General features: G+C 37.7%; 1 protein-coding gene across 4 annotated transcripts in view; it reads left to right on the top strand.

The window, feature by feature from the left end:
- Positions 1–19,857, top strand: part of mpp7a (membrane protein, palmitoylated 7a (MAGUK p55 subfamily member 7)) — a 371,884-nt gene that overhangs the window by 344,343 nt on the left and 7,684 nt on the right. For all 4 annotated transcript variants that reach the window (XM_039753882.1, XM_039753883.1, XM_039753884.1 and 1 more), the window contains one exon: positions 18,672–18,780. In XM_039753882.1, the coding sequence (XP_039609816.1) occupies positions 18,672–18,780 (109 nt within the window). The remainder of the gene's footprint in view (positions 1–18,671; positions 18,781–19,857) is intronic.

Here is a 19,857-nt window from a genome sequence, read left to right on the forward strand (position 1 = left end):
AAATGTATATTTTTAAATTATTTTAAAAGAAATGTTATGCCAGTTTATTTGCATTTGTTATCATTAATTCTTTAATATGTTTTGCCTTGTGTATTATTTGCATATGTGTATAATGGAGTGGCATGGTGTCACAGTTTCGCATCCAGGGTTCTCATTTCAAATCCTGACCTTGTCAATGTGTACAGTTTGCACATTCTTCTTGTGCTTGTGTGGCTTTTCTCCAACATCCCGAAACTGACAGTGAATTTGACTGACACCTTTAAATTGGCTCAATGGGTGTGTGGTCAGGTGTGCCCTTTGATGGACTGGCATGTTGTTCTTGGCAGGTTCCTGCCTTGTGCCACTGCTGATGTGAAAAGTTCAGGGCCTCGTGCACCCTGGTAATGGAATAAGCAGTTTCAGAATTTTAATGGGTATTAGTTGCCATGTAAGTATATACAGTTTATAAAAAAAATTATGGTTCACATTTTGAGAATTAGTGTTTATTTGGCTAGCTTTGTATCCAAAATTTAAAACATAAGAAGAAACTGCAATAAGTTTTATTCTATGTAAATGTTATAAATATTACAAATATTTGAATCCAAAACAGTAAACGTTAATTGGTGGGAGTACATTTTAGAAATAAAAAGCAGTTGCCAGACAGATGTTTCAGTGTCTTTACATTGAGTGCTTTAGTTTCCTTCACCTAATTTGTGATTCACTTACACAGCTGAATTTCAAGATGGTTATTGTGAAAACTGTTACATATAAAATGTGATGCGAGTAGTAGAGCCTACTCTTGGAAATGTTGTATTTAACATTAATTTATAATTTACAGTATAATCATATACAGATAATTTATAAGAAAGCCAATGATTTTGAGGGAGGTCGTGTTTTACTAACAGGCTGGAATAATATGAGGAGGCAACAAAGGGATACGATCAAAGTGGAGCTTATGATATTATTTATCTGGACTTTCAGAAAGCATTTGATAAGGTGCCACATGAGAGATTGGGCATCAAATTAAAAGAAGTGGGAGTTCAGGGTGATGTTTTTAAATGGGTGAAGAATTGGCTCAGACACAGGAAGCAAAGGGTGATGGTGCGAGGAACCTCTTCAGAACTGGCCGATGTTAAGAGTGGTGACCAGCAGGGTTCAGTGCTAGGGCTGCTGCTATTTTTTAATATATATAAATGATTTAGATAGGAATATAAGTAACAAATTGGTTAAGTTTGCAGATGATACCAAGATAGGTGGATTAGCAGATAATTTGGAATCCGTTATATCATTACAGAAGGACCTGGATAGCATACAGGCTTGGGTAGATTTGTGGCATGACGAAACTTAATGTCAGTAAATGTAAAGTATTACACACAGGAAGTAAAAATATTAGGTTTGAATACACAATGGCTGGTCGGAAAATCGAGAGTACACCTTATGAAAAGGATTTAGAAGTCATAGTGGAATCTAAGCTATCGACTTCCCGACAGTGTTCAAAAGCCATTAAGAAGGCTAACAGAATGTCAGGTTATATAGCGCGATGTATGGAGTACACATAGGAAGTAAAAATGTTAGGTTTGAATACACAATGGGCGGTCGGAAAATCGAGAATACACCTTATGAGAAGGATTTAGAAGTCGTAGTGGACTCTAAGTTATCGACTTTCAGACAGTGTTCAGAATCCATTAAGAAGGCTAACAGAATGTCAGGTTATATAGCGCCTTCATGTGTGGAGTACAGTGTGGAGTACAAGTCCAAGGAGGTTATGCCCAACCTTTATAACACACTGGTGAGGCCTCATCTGGAGTACTGTGTGCAGTTTTGGTCTCCAGGCTACAAGAAGGACATAGCAGCACAAGAAAAGGTACAGAGAAGAGCGACTGGGCTGATTCCAGGGCTATAGGGGTTGAATTATGAGGAAAGATTAAAAGAGCTGAGCCTTTACAGTTTAAGCAAAAGAAGGTTAAGAGGTGACATGATTGAAGTGTTTAAAATTATGAAGGGAATTAGTCCAGTGGATTGAGACTGTTATTTTAAAATGAGTTCGTCAAGAACACAGGGACACAGTTGAAAACTTAAATTTCGCACAAACATTAGGTTTTCTTTACACAAAGAATGATAGACACTTGGACTAAGCTACCAAGTAGTGTGGTAGACACTAAGATGTTATGGACTTTCAAAACTCAACATGTTTTTTGGGAAGAAATAATTGGATAGTACTGGCAAGCTTTTTTGGGCTGAATGGCCTGTTCTCGTGCTCTAATGTTCTTCCTCTTTATTGCACCCCCTGAAATGCAATCTTGGACACCCCAGGTTTGGAACCCTTCATCTAAGCAATCTACAAAAGCAGTTAAAATTATACTGGTAATATTCTGGTAAGACTTCAGCTAGAGTCCTTTGGTGTAGCTCTGGAAATCACACTACAAAAAAAAGACAGCAGCTTTAACCAAACATTAAAGGGTCTCTCCTTCACGTATCTTTAATGAATGTAGTGAAAAGTCAAGCAAAATGACACCTTTTATTGGCTAACTAAATGAATCTAAATGAAAACTATCTTAAATGAATTAAATTGTTTTCATTTTCAACAAAGGAGACTACTTGGGAGACCTAATTTAGGACGTCAGCATTCCCAAACACAACAATAAAGTTGATTTAGCAGAATTCCTTCATTTTAAGAAGTGAATTGCTTAATCAAAGACCCCAGTAGAAATTTAAAGTGAAATGCATTCAGTGTAGAATTCAGAAGCACTGCTTTACAGATATGTTTATGAGAGTCTGGAATAAGTTACTAAATCAAGTAATTCAAGCAGAGATGTATATGGGTGTGATACTGGGACATCTTATAATTATTATAATTTACAGATCACTAAACCAGCTTGACAGAGTAAATGGTCTTCTCTCATTTGTCAACTCATTGTATAGGTTGAGGCACTGTTCACTTTACTACCAAATTGTTGCACTACTTCAGTGGGATTGAGAGAGCTATTTACATAAATAAATACATAACTAGATAAAAGAAAAATACAGTATATTACACACACACACACTGTGCACTATGATCCGAACATACACAAGAATGACTGAAAAGGAGGAATCATTTAAAAAGAAAGAAAAGAGCTTCTGACTTGGCAGTCCCAGTCCCAGTAAGGCACTATACTGGTGTATTGCTGTTGGTATAATGGAGCCCCTGTAGCATTTCTTGACACATTTCTGCTGTGTAATTTATCCCCTTAAAGTCCTCAGTGTTGGTGTGTCAGGGAGGTTGCGCAGCACAGTTCATAATTGTAGCATCAAAGCCAAATCTGCCAGGCTGCAGGAGAGTTTTTACCCCCAAGCTGTTAGATTCTTTAACACCAGGCTGCCCCCGGGACCTTCCACTCAGCCTCAACCACCTCTAAAAACAGAACTTTTATACATGAAAACCACAGTCCTGCAAAGATGAGTGTGCATGTGGAAAAGAACTGGAAATCTCATACTGACCTTTAAGGATTTTGTCACTCTTTATCCTTCTGCTGTGAAACATTCTGACCTGTTGATGTTTACACACGTCTTAAACAACTATTATCATACACTGATAATTTCTGTATTATTTATATCTATTATTTATTTATTTATTTATTATATTACATATATTACACATCAATATTGCTGCTACTTCTTTGTCCTATCTTTGCACAATGTCTTGTCTTGTTTGTGTTTTAATCTTTAATTTTAAAATTTTTAAATTTCAATTCTATTTTTAATTTATTATTTGCACGTCATGTTGTTACACTGGACCCTGAGCTTCGCAATTTCTTCTATCTGTATACTTGTATATGGTTGAGATGACAATAAAGTTCACTTTGACTTTGACTTGACTTGACTTTTGATAATGGCACTCAGTTTTGTTTTAATTCTCTCCTCTTCTGCAACCTCCAGGGAGTCCAGAGTGTGTCCTATAACTGAACCTGCCCTTTTAATTAGCTTGTTAATTTGGTAGAACTGTCTTGGCGTAATGTTACCCGCCCGGCACACCACAGCGTAGAAAATCACACTGGCAATAACAGAGTTAAAGAAAATTTGAAGGGGGTCTCTTCCCATTTTAAAGGAATGCAGTCTCCTAAGAATTCTTCTGTGCTCCGAGACCAGTCCAGCTGTTCATTAACACTAGAATTACCAGAGCCTATGAAAAAACTCGTAAATCCGTCCCACCTTAAATCGTTTCTTAATATCGTTCACATCTCTCCACATAACGACATTGAGACCCATTTATTATGATTGCCTCCGTAGCGCAATAGAATCAGCCGCCAACTGGGAATCGAAAGGTCGCGAGTTCGATCCTGCACCTTTTTGTTTTGAGAAGTAAACTGATCTTAGTCTTACTATTTTAGAATAAAAACATACATTTGATTTCAGTCTCTAACAGCCGGTGTAATTTATGATACTTGTAAAGGTTAGCTTTGTTTTTTTTTTTTTTGTTAAGTCAGTTTTATTATCTCGGCCGTGTTCACGAGCCCAAACACACCCCACCCCCGCATCTGACACTGCTGTTTTCACATAGACGCGCTATAACAGAGGTAAACTCAGCTCCCTTCTACATCGGAGCAAGAATGCACATACCATTGGTTGCATACTAAAGTGTCAGCAGGCACTTTTTGTGGCATTACACACAGTTTTGAGCATGCACTCTGCACACTACTTGTGACTTTAGGCTTTAGGAAGTAAGTAAATAAATAAAGGTAAATCGTGTCATAAAATGATTTCTTCAAAATGTTGAATGTTATTTATTTGGCACGGACATGTCTGCATGCACTTTTTGTGGCATTACACATGTATTTTTTGAGCATGTCCGTGCCAAATAAATAACGCTGTTCGTTTTCTGTAGCACTTTGAGATACATTTTTTGTATGAAAATGTGCTATACAGTGGTGTGAAAAACTATTTGCCCCCTTCCTGATTTCTTATTCTTTTGCATGTTTGTCACACAAAATGTTTCTGATCATCAAACACATTTAACCATTAGTCAAATATAACACAAGTAAACACAAAATGCAGTTTTTAAATGATGTTTTTTATTATTTAGGGAGAAAAAAAAATCCAAACCTACATGGCCCTGTGTGAAAAGTAATTGCCCCCTGAACCTAACAACTGGTTGGGCCACCCTTAGCAGCAATAACTGCAATCAAGCGTTTGCGATAACTTGCAATGAGTCTTTTACAGCGCTCTGGAGGAATTTTGGCCCACTCATCTTTGCAGAATTGTTGTAATTCAGCTTTATTTGAGGGTTATCTAGCATGAACCGCCTTTTTAAGGTCATGCCATAGCATCTCAATTGGATTCAGGTCAGGACTTTGACTAGGCCACTCCAAAGTCTTCATTTTGTATTTCTTCAGCCATTCAGAGGTGGATTTCCTGGTGTGTTTTGGGTCATTGTCCTGTTGCAGCACCCAAGATCGCTTCAGCTTGAGTTGACGAACAGATGGCCGGACATTCTCCTTCAGGATTTTTGGTAGACAGTAGAATTCATGGTTCCATCTATCACAGCAAGCCTTCCAGGTCCTGAAGCAGCAAAACAACCCCAGACCATCACACTACCACCACCATATTTTACTGTTGGTATGATGTTCTTTTTCTGAAATGCTGTGTTCCTTTTATGCCAGATGTAACGGGACATTTGCCTTCTAAAAAGTTCAACTTTTGTCTCATCAGTCCACAAGGTATTTTCCCAAAAGTCTTGGCAATCATTGAGATGTTTCTTAGCAAAATTGAGATGAGCCTTAATGTTCTTTTTGCTTAACAGTGGTTTGCGTCTTGGAAATCTGCCATGCAGGCCGTTTTTGCCCAGTCTCTTTCTTATGGTGGAGTCGTGAACACTGACCTTAATTGAGGCCATTGAGGCCTGCAGTTCTTTAGACGTTGTCCTGGTGTCTTTTGTGACCTCTCGGATGAGTCGTCTCTGCGCTGTTGGGGTAATTTTGGTCGGCCGGCCACTCCTGGGAAGGTTCACCACTGTTCCATGTTTTTGCCATTTGTGGATAATGGCTCTCACTGTGATTCGCTGGAGTCCCAAAGCTTTAGAAATGGCTTTATAACCTTTACCAGACTGATAGATCTCAATTACTTCTGTTCATATTTGTTCCTGAATTTCTTTGGATCATGGCATGATGTCTAGCTTTTGAGGTGCTTTTGGTCTACTTCTCTGTTTGGCAGCTCCTATTTAAGTGATTTCTTGATTGAAACAGGTGTGGCAGTAATCAGGCCTGGGGGTGGCTACGGAAATTGAACTAAGGTGTCATACACCACAGTTAGGTTATGTTTTAACAAGGGGGCAATTACTTTTTCACACAGGGCCATGTAGGTTTGGATTTTTTTTTCTCCCTAAATAATAAAAACCATCATTTAAAAACTGCATTTTGTGTTTACTTGTGTTATATTTGACTAATGGTTAAATGTGTTTGATGATCAGAAACATTTTGTGTGACAAACATGCAAAAGAATAAGAAATCAGGAAGGGGGCAAATAGTTTTTCACACCACTGTATAAATAAATGTTGTTGTTGTTGTTCAAATAATATTGCATTTCTCTCTATGCTGTGGTTTCTATTACACACCTGAAAGAAAGACAATATATGTGAAAACATCATCGCACAAATGCAATATTATTTGAAAACAAACAGCTTCCGATCAGCTGTAAAAGTATGGCATTTCTAAATGTTTGCTTTTTTTCAGTCTGATTCTCTCAGTCAGACTGTATATTTGTCTCTTATTCAGTGCACGCAAGAATATGCAGGTAGCCAGATGCTGTATGCTACAACATGCTGGCGGTGATCAACGCACATTTTAAAAAAAGAAAGAGACAAATATATGTGACATTTTGAAGAAATCATTTTATGACACGATTTACCTTTATTTATTTACTTACTTCGTAAAGCCTAAAGTCACAAGTAGTGTGCAGAGGGCCTGTGCAAAAATGTGTGTAATGCCACGAAAACTGCCTGCTGACACTTTAGTATGCAAGCAATGGTATGTGCATTCTTGCTCCGATGTAGAAGGGAGCTGAGTTTACCTCTGTTACAGCGCGTCTATGTGAAAGCAGCAGTGTCAGATGCGGGGGTGGGGTGTGTTTGGGTTCGTGAATAATAATAAAACTGACTAATAAAAAATAAAAACAAAGCTAACCTTTACTAGTATCATAAATTACACTGGCTGTTACAGACTGAAATCAAATGTATGTTTTTATTCTAAAATAGTAAGACTTAAGAGCACTTTACTTCTCAAAACGGAGAGGTGCAGGATCGAACCCGCGACCTTTTGATTCCCAGTCAGCAACTGAGTCTATTGCGCCACGGAGGTAGTCGTAATAAATAGGTGTCAGTGTCGCATGCTAAGGCGGCTTTTTGTTTCTGCAGTTATATTTTTGAATATAAGCGCAATTGTTGTGTTAGATTTGTACCTTCTGTGAAAATATTTCTTTTGATATTTGGACTTCAGGCTTCATACATTATATAGTTTATGCCTACATTTTGTCATCTACTACTAGAATATAAAAAACGTTTCTGTTTTAACAATGCATTTACACAGATTACTGTAAAAAACGGAACAGACATGAATCGCGTGTGTTCCAAACAACGATCTATTATTTCCACTCTAAAACTCCACTTCACTTCCAGAAAATCAGTCAAGGCATGAGCTGGGAGAAGTTTGTTTTAAGTCGGTGGGGGATGGAATAGCCGGCTACTTGCAATTTTCTTTTATCAGAACATTTAGATTAACAAAAGACGCTGGTGGAGAGGTGAGAACGGTTTTAAGAAGCGATTTAAGGTGAGACGGATTTACGAGTTTTTTCCTAGGCTCTGGTAATTCTAGTGTTAATGTGGACCCCCCCATATACTTGTAGGAGTGCACTACCTGTACATTCACTCCTTGAATAGTGACCTGGCATAGAGGCTCTTTGGTGCAGTAAATGTCAATATTCAGTTCTTTGGTATTGCTGATGTTAAGTTGCAGTCAATTCTCTATGCACCAAGAAACAAGGTTCTCCACCTGATTCTTCTCCTCTGTCTCATCCCCACACCTTATCAGTGCAACCATATGTGCAGAATCATCTAAGAATTCTACTAGTGAAATGACCTGCTGTTTTATTTATAGCCAGAGGTTTACAGAGTGAAGAGAATAGGAGACAGGACTTTTCCATAAATTATGTATTACTTGATTCTAATGGAGCCGTAAGGCAAAGCTCTCAATTTACCAGTCGATCTACCTTCCTACCCTCACCTATGGTCATGAGCTATGGGTAGTGACCGAAAGAACGAGATCGCGAATACAAGCGGCTGAAATGAGTTTCCTCCGCAGGGTGTCTGGGCTTTCCCTTAAAGATAGGGTGAGAAGCTCAGTCATCCGGGAGGGGCTCAGAGTAGAGCCGCTGCTCCTCCGCATCGAGAGGAGTCAGATGAGGTGGCTCGGGCATCTGATCAGGATGCCTCCTGGACGCCTCCCTGGTGAGGTGTTCGGGCACGTCCAACCGGGAGGAGGCCCCGGGGAAGACCCAGGACACGCTGGAGGGACTATGTCTCCCGGCTGGCCTGGGAACGCCTTGGGATTCTCCCGGAAGAGCTGGAAGAAGTGGCGGGAGAGGGAAGTCTGGGCCTCTCTGCTTAAGCTGCTGCCCCGCGACCCGACCTCGGATAAGCGGAAGAGAATGGATGGATGGATGGATGATTCTAATGGACACCCTTAAGATTCTAAAGGGAACTGCAGGGAACTAGAGATCATTCCTTCACACACAAGTTCAAAGAAGACGGCAATAAGCTACTAAGCCTGAAGCAAAGACTCTGACTATTTTAAAACTGTCATTGTGAGATACTCTGTAAACTACCCTAACCAGCTTGATGAAAAAAAGATGCATTCTAGATTATGAAATTACACATAAACATATATACAGCATTTTGTAAAGAAATGGCAGTGCTCCACAGTACATGTAAAAGTAGTTTAGAATAATGATTACATGTTAAGAGGCTTTATAAAAATTAATGCTGTATATTGATTTAATTTAAATGTTATCTTTCTTTGGTATGTTAGATAGCAATTGTCATTTCACTCAGTTCATCTCTGATCCACTTAACTGTAACTCTAGTTTCAGTCATTTTCCAGGTCATCCTTTGATTGACTCGTCTCTTGCAGTTCTTTTTGCCCTCTTCTGGACTGTTTTTAAATCTTTATAAGAAATGTATTTTTTTAAGTAATAAAAACCATGTCAGGTACCTTTTGGCTTTCAAAGTATTAATTCTTTTTGATGAAAAAATATTGTACTTATGTTTGTGAGGGGCCAGCTTTTGTAGCTAATGAGAAGTAGAATATGTGCGTGCAGTGCATCCTATATGAAGACTTGTCATTTCTGACTATTTTTTGTAATAAGTGAGCAGGTAAAAGGTCAAAACAGCATCGCTGCATTGGTTCAGTGGTTGTGGTTAGTAGTTAAAACTTCAAGAAAGGCAATGGCTTCAATATGTTTAAGTTGCATGCTGTCAGTATAATATTACTGTTTTCTGCCAGAACCGAGCCACAAAAAAGAACACAGAAGAGGAATGTGTCATTTTTAAATTTTGACATTTAGCCTTTTCCATAATATTTTAAGATTTTCATATAGGAAGAATGCCATTTTAAAATCATTATTATCCTAGAAATGTTTTTGGTGATTTGTTATACTAGGATCCTCATTGTAAGTTAAGGTATATAGAATCCTAGACTGTGTGCTATATTTATGCAGTAATTGCTTATTTTTAGAAAACACTTTTATACTTACTAGCTTAATCACCCACTCAAAGACATGTGTTCATTCCAGCTCTCTCTTTAACCCACTGTACTCATTTTGAACATTCAGAGTGTCTGCAGGGTCACTTTTAGGACAAATGCTTTCTTTATAACATTTGTACTCATTGCCCTTTGGCAGGAGTGAATGAATGAATGAAGGGTGGGATGGTACAGTAGTTAGTGCTGCTTGCTTCCTAGCTCCAGGGTTCTGATTTTTGAGTTTCTCCCCATAAACAGCCTGTGTTGTGTTTAAACATTCATCCCATATCTTCATTGCTTTGCTTATAATTCTAAAATTGTAATTGTGTAGTTAACTGGCACATTTACATTGGCTAAATGCAAGTGCAGGTATGTGGTTAAGTATGCCCTGTGATTACCTTGCATCTTGTTAATGGCCTTGTGCCTGTATTGATGAGATAACTGGACCTCCTGTAACCTGGTAATAGTATAATCAGTTTCAAAATGTGTATTATTTGCTGTAGAAGCTTATATATGGAAATGCTTTATAACAGCTGAACCTATTGCCCTTTGGCAGGAATGAATAAAATGGTGGAATGGTGCCATGTTTACTGTCACCATCTCACAACTCCAGTGTCGTCCTAATTTCAGTTCCTACCCATTCACTGTCTGTGTGTTTTCTGGTTTCCCCTTCTACAGTTCAAGGATGTGAGGCTTGTACTAACTGGAAACTGCAAACCAGCACCATGTGGGTTTGTGTGTAACTTTTCTTTGTCATGAACTGGTGCCCCTTCAGTGGTAGGTTTTTGCTTTACATCTGATGCCACTAAGATAGTCTTTGGCTCCTGCAATCTGAAACTGGGATAAATGGGTTAAAAAAAGGATGAATGAGTAATTGGTGTCATTTTATCCAGTGATTTATTTTGCCTTCTCATTTCTACCCTTTTTGTTATATTTGCTTTTTTAATATATTACAGTGCTGGCATTTGTCCTTCTGTTTTTTACTTCCCATTATTTAAGAGGCTAGCAAATATTATCATTTTGTATAAGTAGAGTGATCCAAGTTAATATAGGCCAGTAAGCTTAACATGCATTGCAGGTAAGTTAATGGGAGCAACGATTAAATAAAAGACGGACCAGCACATGGCTAGAGCAGGTGTGCCAGCATGGGTTTAGACAGGGAATATCCTGAATTCTGTAAAGGAAGGAGCACAAGTTTGAATAACAGGGCTGGATGTGATATTGTTCATCTTGATTTTCAGAAGGCGTTTGATAATATACTACATGAATCAATCAATCAACATTTATTTATATAGCACATTTTCATACAAAAAAATGTAGCTCAAAGTGCTTTACAAAATGAAGAATAGAAAAATAGAAGACACAATAAAAAATAAACATAAGTCAACATTAATTAACATAGAATAAGTAAGGTCCGATGGCCAGGGTGGACAGAAAAAAAAAAAAAAAACACCAAAGGCTGGAGAAAAAAAAATAAAATCTGTAGGGGTTCCAGACCAAGAGACCACCCAGTCCCCTCTGTTCATTCTACCTAACATAAATGAAACAGTCCTCTTTGGATTTAGGGTTCTCACGGAAGGACTTGATGGTGATGGTCACGTAGACTTCTGGCTTTCAGTCCATCAATGTTGGTGCATCATGATGCTTTGCGCCACCACAAAGAAACCGGAAAAAGAAACAGAAGAGAGAGTTGGGGTCAGTATGGATTTTGGAGCCACTGTGAATAGTTATTATGATGAATTGAACACACAGAGTATCAGTATTAAGTTAAAGTGAAGTTATAAAAAGGCCATTTTAAAGTAATGTGTTTTCAGCACTTTTTTTTAAAGTGTTCCACTGTATTTGCCTGGCGAATTCCTATTGGCAGGCTATTCCAGATTTTAGGTGCATAACAGCAGAAGCCCACCTCACCACTTGTTTTAAGTTTAGCTTTTGGAATTATAAGGAGACACTCATTTGAAGATCTAAGGTTACGATTTGGAATATAACGTGTCAGGCATTCCGATATATAAGATGGGGCGAGATTATTTAAGGCTTTATAAACCATAAGCAGTATTTTAAAGTCAATCCTGAATGACACAGGCAACCAGTGTAGTGACATCAAAACTGGAGAAATGTGTTCGGATTTTCTTTTCCCAGTTAGGATTCTAGCAGCTGCATTCTGCACTCGTTGCAAACGATTTATGTCTTTTTTGGGTAGTCCTGAGAGGAGTGCGTTGCAGTAATCTAGTCGACTGAAAACAAAAGCGTGAATTAATTTCTCAGCATCTTTCAATGATATAAGAGGTCTAACTTTTGCTATGTTTCTTAAGTGAAAAAATGCTGTCCTAGTGGTTTGATGAATATGCGATTTAAAATTCAGATTACAGTCAACAGTTACCCCTAAGTTTTTTTCTTCCGTCTTAACTTTTAATCCTAATGCATCAAGTTTATTTCTGATAACCTCATTGAATCCATTATTGCCAATTACTAAAATTTCAGTTTTCTCTTTATTTAGTTTGAGAAAATTACTATTCATCCATTCAGAAATGCCAGTCAGACATTGTGTTAGTGAATCGTGAGAGTCGGGGTCATCAGGTGCTATTGATAAGTACAGCTGTGTGTCATCAGCATAGCTGTGGTAGCTCACGTTGTAACCTGAGATAATCTGACCTAACGGAAGCATGTAGACTGAGAAAAGCAGCGGACCCAGGATAGAGCCTTGTGGAACACCATATAGAATAGAATATATTGAAGCGGAGTATTGGCTCTGAGGCTAAGGATCTGAGCTGGTATCTATACGGTTACCAGTTCAAATCCCATTACTGCCAGAAGGGATGTTACTGTGTTGGGTTTTTAACCTGAAAATTGCTCCAAGAGTGCTGTAGAATGGCTGACCCAACACTCTTACCTCCAAAGGTCATGTAAAAAGACAATTTACCCTCAGCGATTTTAAAAAAAAAAAAAGAATTAATTAAACTAAAATGTGGGATTTCAAGGTGCAGTGTATAGGTGGGCTCAAAACATGCTTTAACACAGCAGCAAAATGATTTTCAGAATTAGGGGATGTTAAATATGTGCCCATTAGAGATCAGTGCTAGGACCACTGCTCTTTTTAACATGCACAAATCATCTAGACAATAATATAATCAATAATTTGACTGAGTTTGATAATGATGCCAAACTGGGTGGAAGGGCAGAGAACATAGAATCAGCTAAATTGTTACAGAGTGGCATGGGCAGCATACATACTTTAGCAGATTTCCAGCAGATGAAATTTAAGTAAATGTGAGGTGTTACATTTATAGGAAATAGAAATGTTAGGTATTAATACACAATGGGAGGTCTGGAACTTGAAAGTACACCATATGAGAAGGACCTTGGAGTCATAGTGGACTCACTTGTCACTCACTATCTACATCAAGACAGAAGCTAGTGTTGTCAACAGTATTAAATGTCTAAGTATCGATTGTAACATTTTGAAAATTGTTTCATTGCTTATTTTTCATGCTATTGATTCTACAGCGTACATTACAAACAAACTTCAGGTTAACTCTGGCTTTTGACAGTAGAGCCTCAGAGGCTACCAAAGAGCATAGCTAGTGTTGCAGTCCTGTTCGCAGCCACACTTATGTGTCAATAAGATGGCAACTTCAGCAGCGTCAGAGCCTTAATCACCATGCTTAATTGACAGAAAGGGCAGCTGGAGTGGCATTTGGAAATATATGGCTTTGTGGCCAATGCGATGGAAACCACAACGTTCACACAATCTTGTATGAAAAATTAGCTCCCATACAATACCAGCTAAATAGGCTATCAGAAACAAGCCAAACACTTAAAGGACATGGGTCAGTACAAAGCGATCGGAGAGGTATCCTATTTTTAAATTACAGAAATATTAATAAGTATAAACCTTATTGGTTAAGTACACAGGAGTCCCTGTGGACTATGATGATTGAGGAATGAAATTTTAAACTGTAGCAAGAGTAGGGAGCAGGACAAGGAGACCCTGGAGAGGTGGAGATATACTCTAAATAGGAGAGGAATGAAGGTCAGTAAGAACAAGACAGAGTACATGTATATGAATGAGAGGGAGGTGAGAGGAATGGCGAAGGTAGGCTAGTTTAAATACTTGGGAACAACAGTACAGAGTAATGGGGATTGTGGAGGAAAGGTGAAGAAGAGAGTGCAGGCAGGGTGAAATGGGTGGAGAAGGGTGACAGGAGTGATTTGTGGCAGATGGGTACCAGCAAGAGTGAAAGAGAAGGTCTACATGACGGTAGTGAGACCAGCTATGTTATATGGATTGGAGGCAGAGCTGGAGATGGCAGAGTTAAAGATGTTGAAATTTGCATTCGGTGTGAGGAGGCTGGACAGGATTAGGAATGAGGATATTAGAGGGTCAGCTTGGGTTGGACGGTTTGGAGACCAAGCCCGAGAGATGAGATTGCGTTGGTTTCGACATGTGCAGAGGAGAGATGCTGGGTATATTGGGAGAAGGATGCTAAGGATAGAGCTGCCAGGTAAGAGGAACAGAGGAAGGCCTAAGAGAAGGTTTATGGATGTTTTTTTTTTCCTACAGGTTAAAGTGTTTTTTGTAGTCTGCTGAACATTTTAACACATTAAGACAGGGGTCTGCAATTATTTCTCTAACATTTCTATTTTTTGATTTCATCAATGTAAAGATTTTAATGTATACAGAATTTCAATTTATTTAAATAATGTTTTTATTCAGCTACATTATATACTGTATTGGGTTTCAAAAATAGTATCTAATTGAATTACTTAGTATCGTATAAAAGTAATGAAGATGGTTAATAGAATGTTAGGTTATCTGTTATGATGTGCAGAGTATAAGGCAAGAAAGGTTATGTTCAAGTTATATAATACACTAGTGAGGCCTCACCTGGAGTCCTGTGTACAGTTTTGGTGTCCATATTACAAAAAGACTTGGCAAAATTTGAGACAATCCAGAGAAGAGTGACTAGGCTGATTTCACAACAGAGAGGTGCAGTTGAACCTTTTCATTTTAAGCAAGCAGAGATTAAGAAGCAACATGATTGAAGTGTTTAAAAATTATAAAATGAATTAGTACAGTGGATCATTTCTGTTGCTTTAAAATAATTTATACAAAAAAACATGGAGACATGGTTGAAAATCTGTTAAAGATAGATTTCACCCAAATTGCTAGAAAGTGTTTCTCCATGCAAAGAACCATAGACACACAGATTGAATTTCTAAGTAGTGTGGAGGAGAGTAGGACCTTGGGGACATTCATAACTAGACTTGATGTTATTCTGGATAATCTAGCTGAACAGGATGGACATGTTTGTTGGGCTGAATGGCCTGCTCTATTCACAGTTATTCTAACACCCCAATTTCACTTTAATGTGGTGGCTGTTCAGTTCAAATCAGTTTACTTTTGTATGATGTTCTTCACCGTGTGATAGGCCAAATGTAAATTCAATTTTAAACTTTAAAATTACTAATTACAGTATGCCTCCACATCAAGATATATATTTGTTTAAACACATGGGAAAACAAAGTAGTGTGGAAGACAAATGTTCTCTTCGTTCCCTTGTACTAATTCATGTCTGAGAAGTAAGCTTTACGAAACCAAGTAACAGCATGCTTTGTTTTAGCAAACAGAAAAATATTTGTGCAAAGGACTCAAGGTCTGAGCATTCCACACATGAGTCTGCCTTATCACGTTTTCCCTTAGCTTACATCTGAACGCCATAACAAAAGGAGCCAAGAAATCAAGTTTTACAAGGGACGTTAAAGGGGCTCAAGGATTGTGTATAATAAAGTGTTGACTGTTACATTTTATAATGATATTAAATTACGCATTCTAGGGGTATAAAACTGGACCCCACCCAACAGACGGGGTTCAGAAGAGCCCTGACTCATTCAGGTATATTTGATTGTCTGCTTTTCTGAAACTCTTCTCACCGTGACTCTGAAAAATAAAGCTGCTTTATAACCGCACCTGCTGTCGGGTCTGAGATTTCGTCCACAGTAGTCTGAAACTGATTAACATAAATGGAGCCAAGCACTATCTGTCCATTGATTGTTAAACTACTGCCAGTTGACATCAGAGGAGATGAAAACAAAAACTCCAATCAGAAGGATCCCTGGATAAAAGAAACCTTTGTCAGTTATAACAGACAAAGTCAAACATGATCACAGTCCTACAGACCTCTGCCAAATGGTGGTGCATTCTGCAGTAAAGTCTATGCTGGGCCATCTAATATGACAATAAAATCTTTCCATCTATTGAATCCAAAAGGCTTCTGGTATCTCAGGTGGTAGAAAACAGCTTGGAAGTCGAGCAGTGACACCATGCGCTACACCAGGACAGAGAGAAGGGAATTAGAATTAACGAGGGGTTAGTAAAAGTTATTGTATTCCTTATACATTTGTACAAATGACTAACAAACAGAGATCCAATATGTACAGTTAATGAGCACCTCTAATTTAGGGTATGCTAGATTAAAGTAGTGAGATTTCAGTCTGAATTTGAAACCAGACCACTAGATACTCTTATTTAAGCAGGTGCATCGTTCCACAGCTTTGGTACCCAGTACTAAAAACTCAACCTCCCACTGTTATTTTATTAACTTTTTGAATCTTTAATGAGCCATCATTTTGAGATATTCATCCCACTCTCTGATTTGTAAGTACAGTGAACAGAAAGTTAAAACTGTTATAAAGCTTCCATATTATACTTGACAGTAGGAAGAGGAATAAAAGCAACCAAAATAATTGTCAAAAATCATAATGCTGGAAGAGCTAGAGCTGGGTTTATATACACGCAGAGAACAGAGACTGCTGCAATGGCTGGAACCTGAATTAAGAAACCTAAAATGCAGATGTCACCGTATTAGATTTCTTGTAAGTCTGCTCATGTCTTTTCCATCTGTCCATCCATTTTCTAAGCCAACTTTTTTCATTACAATGTGAAATAAGAGTATGAGACTATTTTATCAGCACTGGACAAATGACTGAGAACAATATTGGGTAGGATGCCAGTCTATCTCTAGGCCAGCAGGCGGTGCTTACCCTGAGATCTGTATGTGAATCGCAGTGCCCCAGTGCAACGATGAGAACACTTTGCTGTAAAACTGGTGCCAACCTTCAAATGAGATGTAAAATTCGAGATCCTGACTCTCTGTGGTAATAAATGACCTCTGGACATCCTTCATAAAAAGTAAGGTGTATCCCAATGTCCTGGCTGAATTGCCCACCACTGCCTAGTCATTCTGGCCTCTTAATCATTCCCTGTCTCTGATTGGTTAACTATCTCTCACCACTTCACCACCTAGTAACTAATGTGTGGTGAGTGTACGGCTCAAAATGGCTGCCGTCGCATCATCAAGGGTGCTGCACATTAATGGTGGCTGAAGTGTCTCCCCATTACTATGTAAAGCGCTTTGAAAATGTATTCATTTATTTTGTAAATTATGTTCTGGTACAGTATACTATCCATCCATCTATTCTTCTTCTAAACCTAGTTGTTCTTCAGTTTACTAATGTGGAGTATTATCAGAGTTCAGTTTGCATATAACAAAATAAACATTATTTATCATGGCCCTTATTTCATGCAGAATTGTCATCATGAAAGATTTAAGATGAGCATAAAATCTGTTATACAATGGAATGAATGAAATGTACATTTGTATGTTTTTTGAGTTCTCTCAACAAGCTTTTATTTATCTTTGCAGTTTTGTTACAAATAAATTACAGAATCCTTCCTACTTTGTTTCTTTATTTTAAATGCTTTCAAGAGGTAGTTTATGCACAGTAAATATCAATTTGCAAATTGATAGCACAACACAGGACCTTGCTGGGTGCGCTCCGTGCCTATTTCCACATTGAAATGATTAGGTATTATGATGCTGAAAGCACTTATGCTATTACACTGATAGCACTATGCCATTCCAGTATGACATTTTGAAATTTAATATTTGTTTCAGCTTTTTATTTTCCATTTTCTCTCTCTTTTTTGGATTTTATCATATTTATCCCTTGGACTAAAGAAGGCTATGTGATGGAAATATGTTTGTTTTTCTTAAGTTGGCCAGGAAATCTGGATTAGGCTAGCTTTTGCATTTGCTTTTTCTACCTTGAAATAGAACAGGTGTTACTGATTTAAAGTGTAACATAGAAGATTATATAACACATTATTGTGCCAAAATGTCTGGAACCGCATTCTACTAAAATAAGCTACTTAGAAGTCACCGATGTTGTCCCAAGGCTCATGTTGGTAATAGGGTATCGTTTAACAGTATTTAATTCTTCTTCTTTTGGTACGTCAGCCTGTCTAGATAAACAGATGAGGAATGACCCAGTTTTGATGGTGATCTAGAGGTCAAAATGGATTAGTAATAATTACCCAAATGTCATCACCATAAAAAAGATTAGATTGAAACATGCTTTGATTTTGTACACTGCTTTCTAGACCAGTAGCAATTAATGAATAATACATTTTCCAAGTAATGTAACATTTTTTTAGTTTTATTTCATTTAAAGTGCATAAGTAATATATTTGCCCATCATTTTTTTTTTGTTTTGTTTTTTGTTAGTCTGTTGCTTAAACCATCAACACTGGACACGTGGTGGGAACCAACCCAGTCCATTTTAGAGGATGCTAATTTATACACCCACTCATACGTCATTTAAGTTGCCTGACACATAGCAGTAGTTCCATAGTTTTTATTCTCAAGTCATAAGGTTACTCGGAAGCCCCTAATAGTATTAGCTACATGTTCTTGTGAATGAGTTAGATGGATACAGTATACAGTGTATATGTTGAACTTGAATGTTCTGCAGAATCATCACTATCCAGCTATGAATGCAGCACAATCAAGGTGTTTAGTTGATGACATTACTTTGAAACTCATTTTGAATATTGCTGGTTCTTTTCATCAATGTATTTTCATTCAGGTTTATTGAACACGGAGAATACAAAGGGAATTATTATGGAACAAGCCTGGATGCAATTCGTTCTGTTCTCTCAAAGAATAAAGTCTGCTTGTTAGACGTGCAGCCTCATGTGAGTATTGAGATTAATTCATCAATGATGTTGGAAAAGCTCTCCTCTGTTTTTGTTTTTCTTTGAATCTGCTTTGATTTGTGACACAAGTTTTTGAAATGTAGGTCTCATAAAGAAATGACATTATATCTTTTGGGGGAAGGTACAAACTCCAAAAGATGCATGTAGCCTCTCTGGTCGAGAAATTGAAGAGTAAAGTCTAAATAAAGTTTTGAAGTTAGATGTTTCCTTAGAAACCAAAGCTGTTAGTTTAACAACTCTGTTACCAGCCTTACTATTGAGGAACATTTTTAGCAGCAATTACTTCTAATTCTTTTTTTTTTTTCCTTTATCATTTTTTTTTATTTCCTTTTTGGCCTTTTCTTCAGCTGGGTGGCAGTGAACGCCTTCTTAAAGTGTCCCATATGTCATTCTTGCTGATTTTGGACACATTCTAGTAATGAAAGCAGGAATTACATCACTTTGCAGATCAGAAGCTTCACAGTGTCTCATCCACTGTGGTTTCTGTTGTGTGGCTCATAAAGTTCTTCTACCATTGGAAGTTATAATTTTAAATGTGACTGAAACTTGCTATCTGTCAAGTACACTTTGAAAATGTTCAGACTGTGGTATATAACACCATCTTAAATGAAACACGATATGTAATATCCGGTGTTGTGTGTGTGTGTGTGTGTGTGTGTGTGCGTGCGTGTGTTTGGGTTAATTTATTATTAATTGCTTGCCTGATGCCATTACTCAAGAAAACATACAAGGTTAGGATACATTTGTGGTAGTTGTTTCTCACAATTTGAACTCCTGGAAGAATGTGATGCCTGCTGAAGCAGAAGGGACCAAACTTTATGATTTAAACAACCAAGGAACTTGCTTGAGAAATGTAATTTTTATTTCTTGTTACCCATTTTCATTTGATATTGCATTTAATGATGGTTAAAGATAACATACATTAAGTCATTAATTATTGATGGTGATAGCCTTCATGTTATCTTTTTTAATAAATTGTTTAAAAACATTTTCATTTGTAATAAATATTTGAAATGCAAGAGTTCTTATAGATTTAAAAGATTACTTGTTGTTCAT

The sequence above is a fragment of the Polypterus senegalus genome, chromosome 5 (genome assembly GCF_016835505.1).
Source record: "Polypterus senegalus isolate Bchr_013 chromosome 5, ASM1683550v1, whole genome shotgun sequence".
NCBI classification, from domain to species: Eukaryota; Metazoa; Chordata; class Cladistia; order Polypteriformes; family Polypteridae; genus Polypterus; species Polypterus senegalus.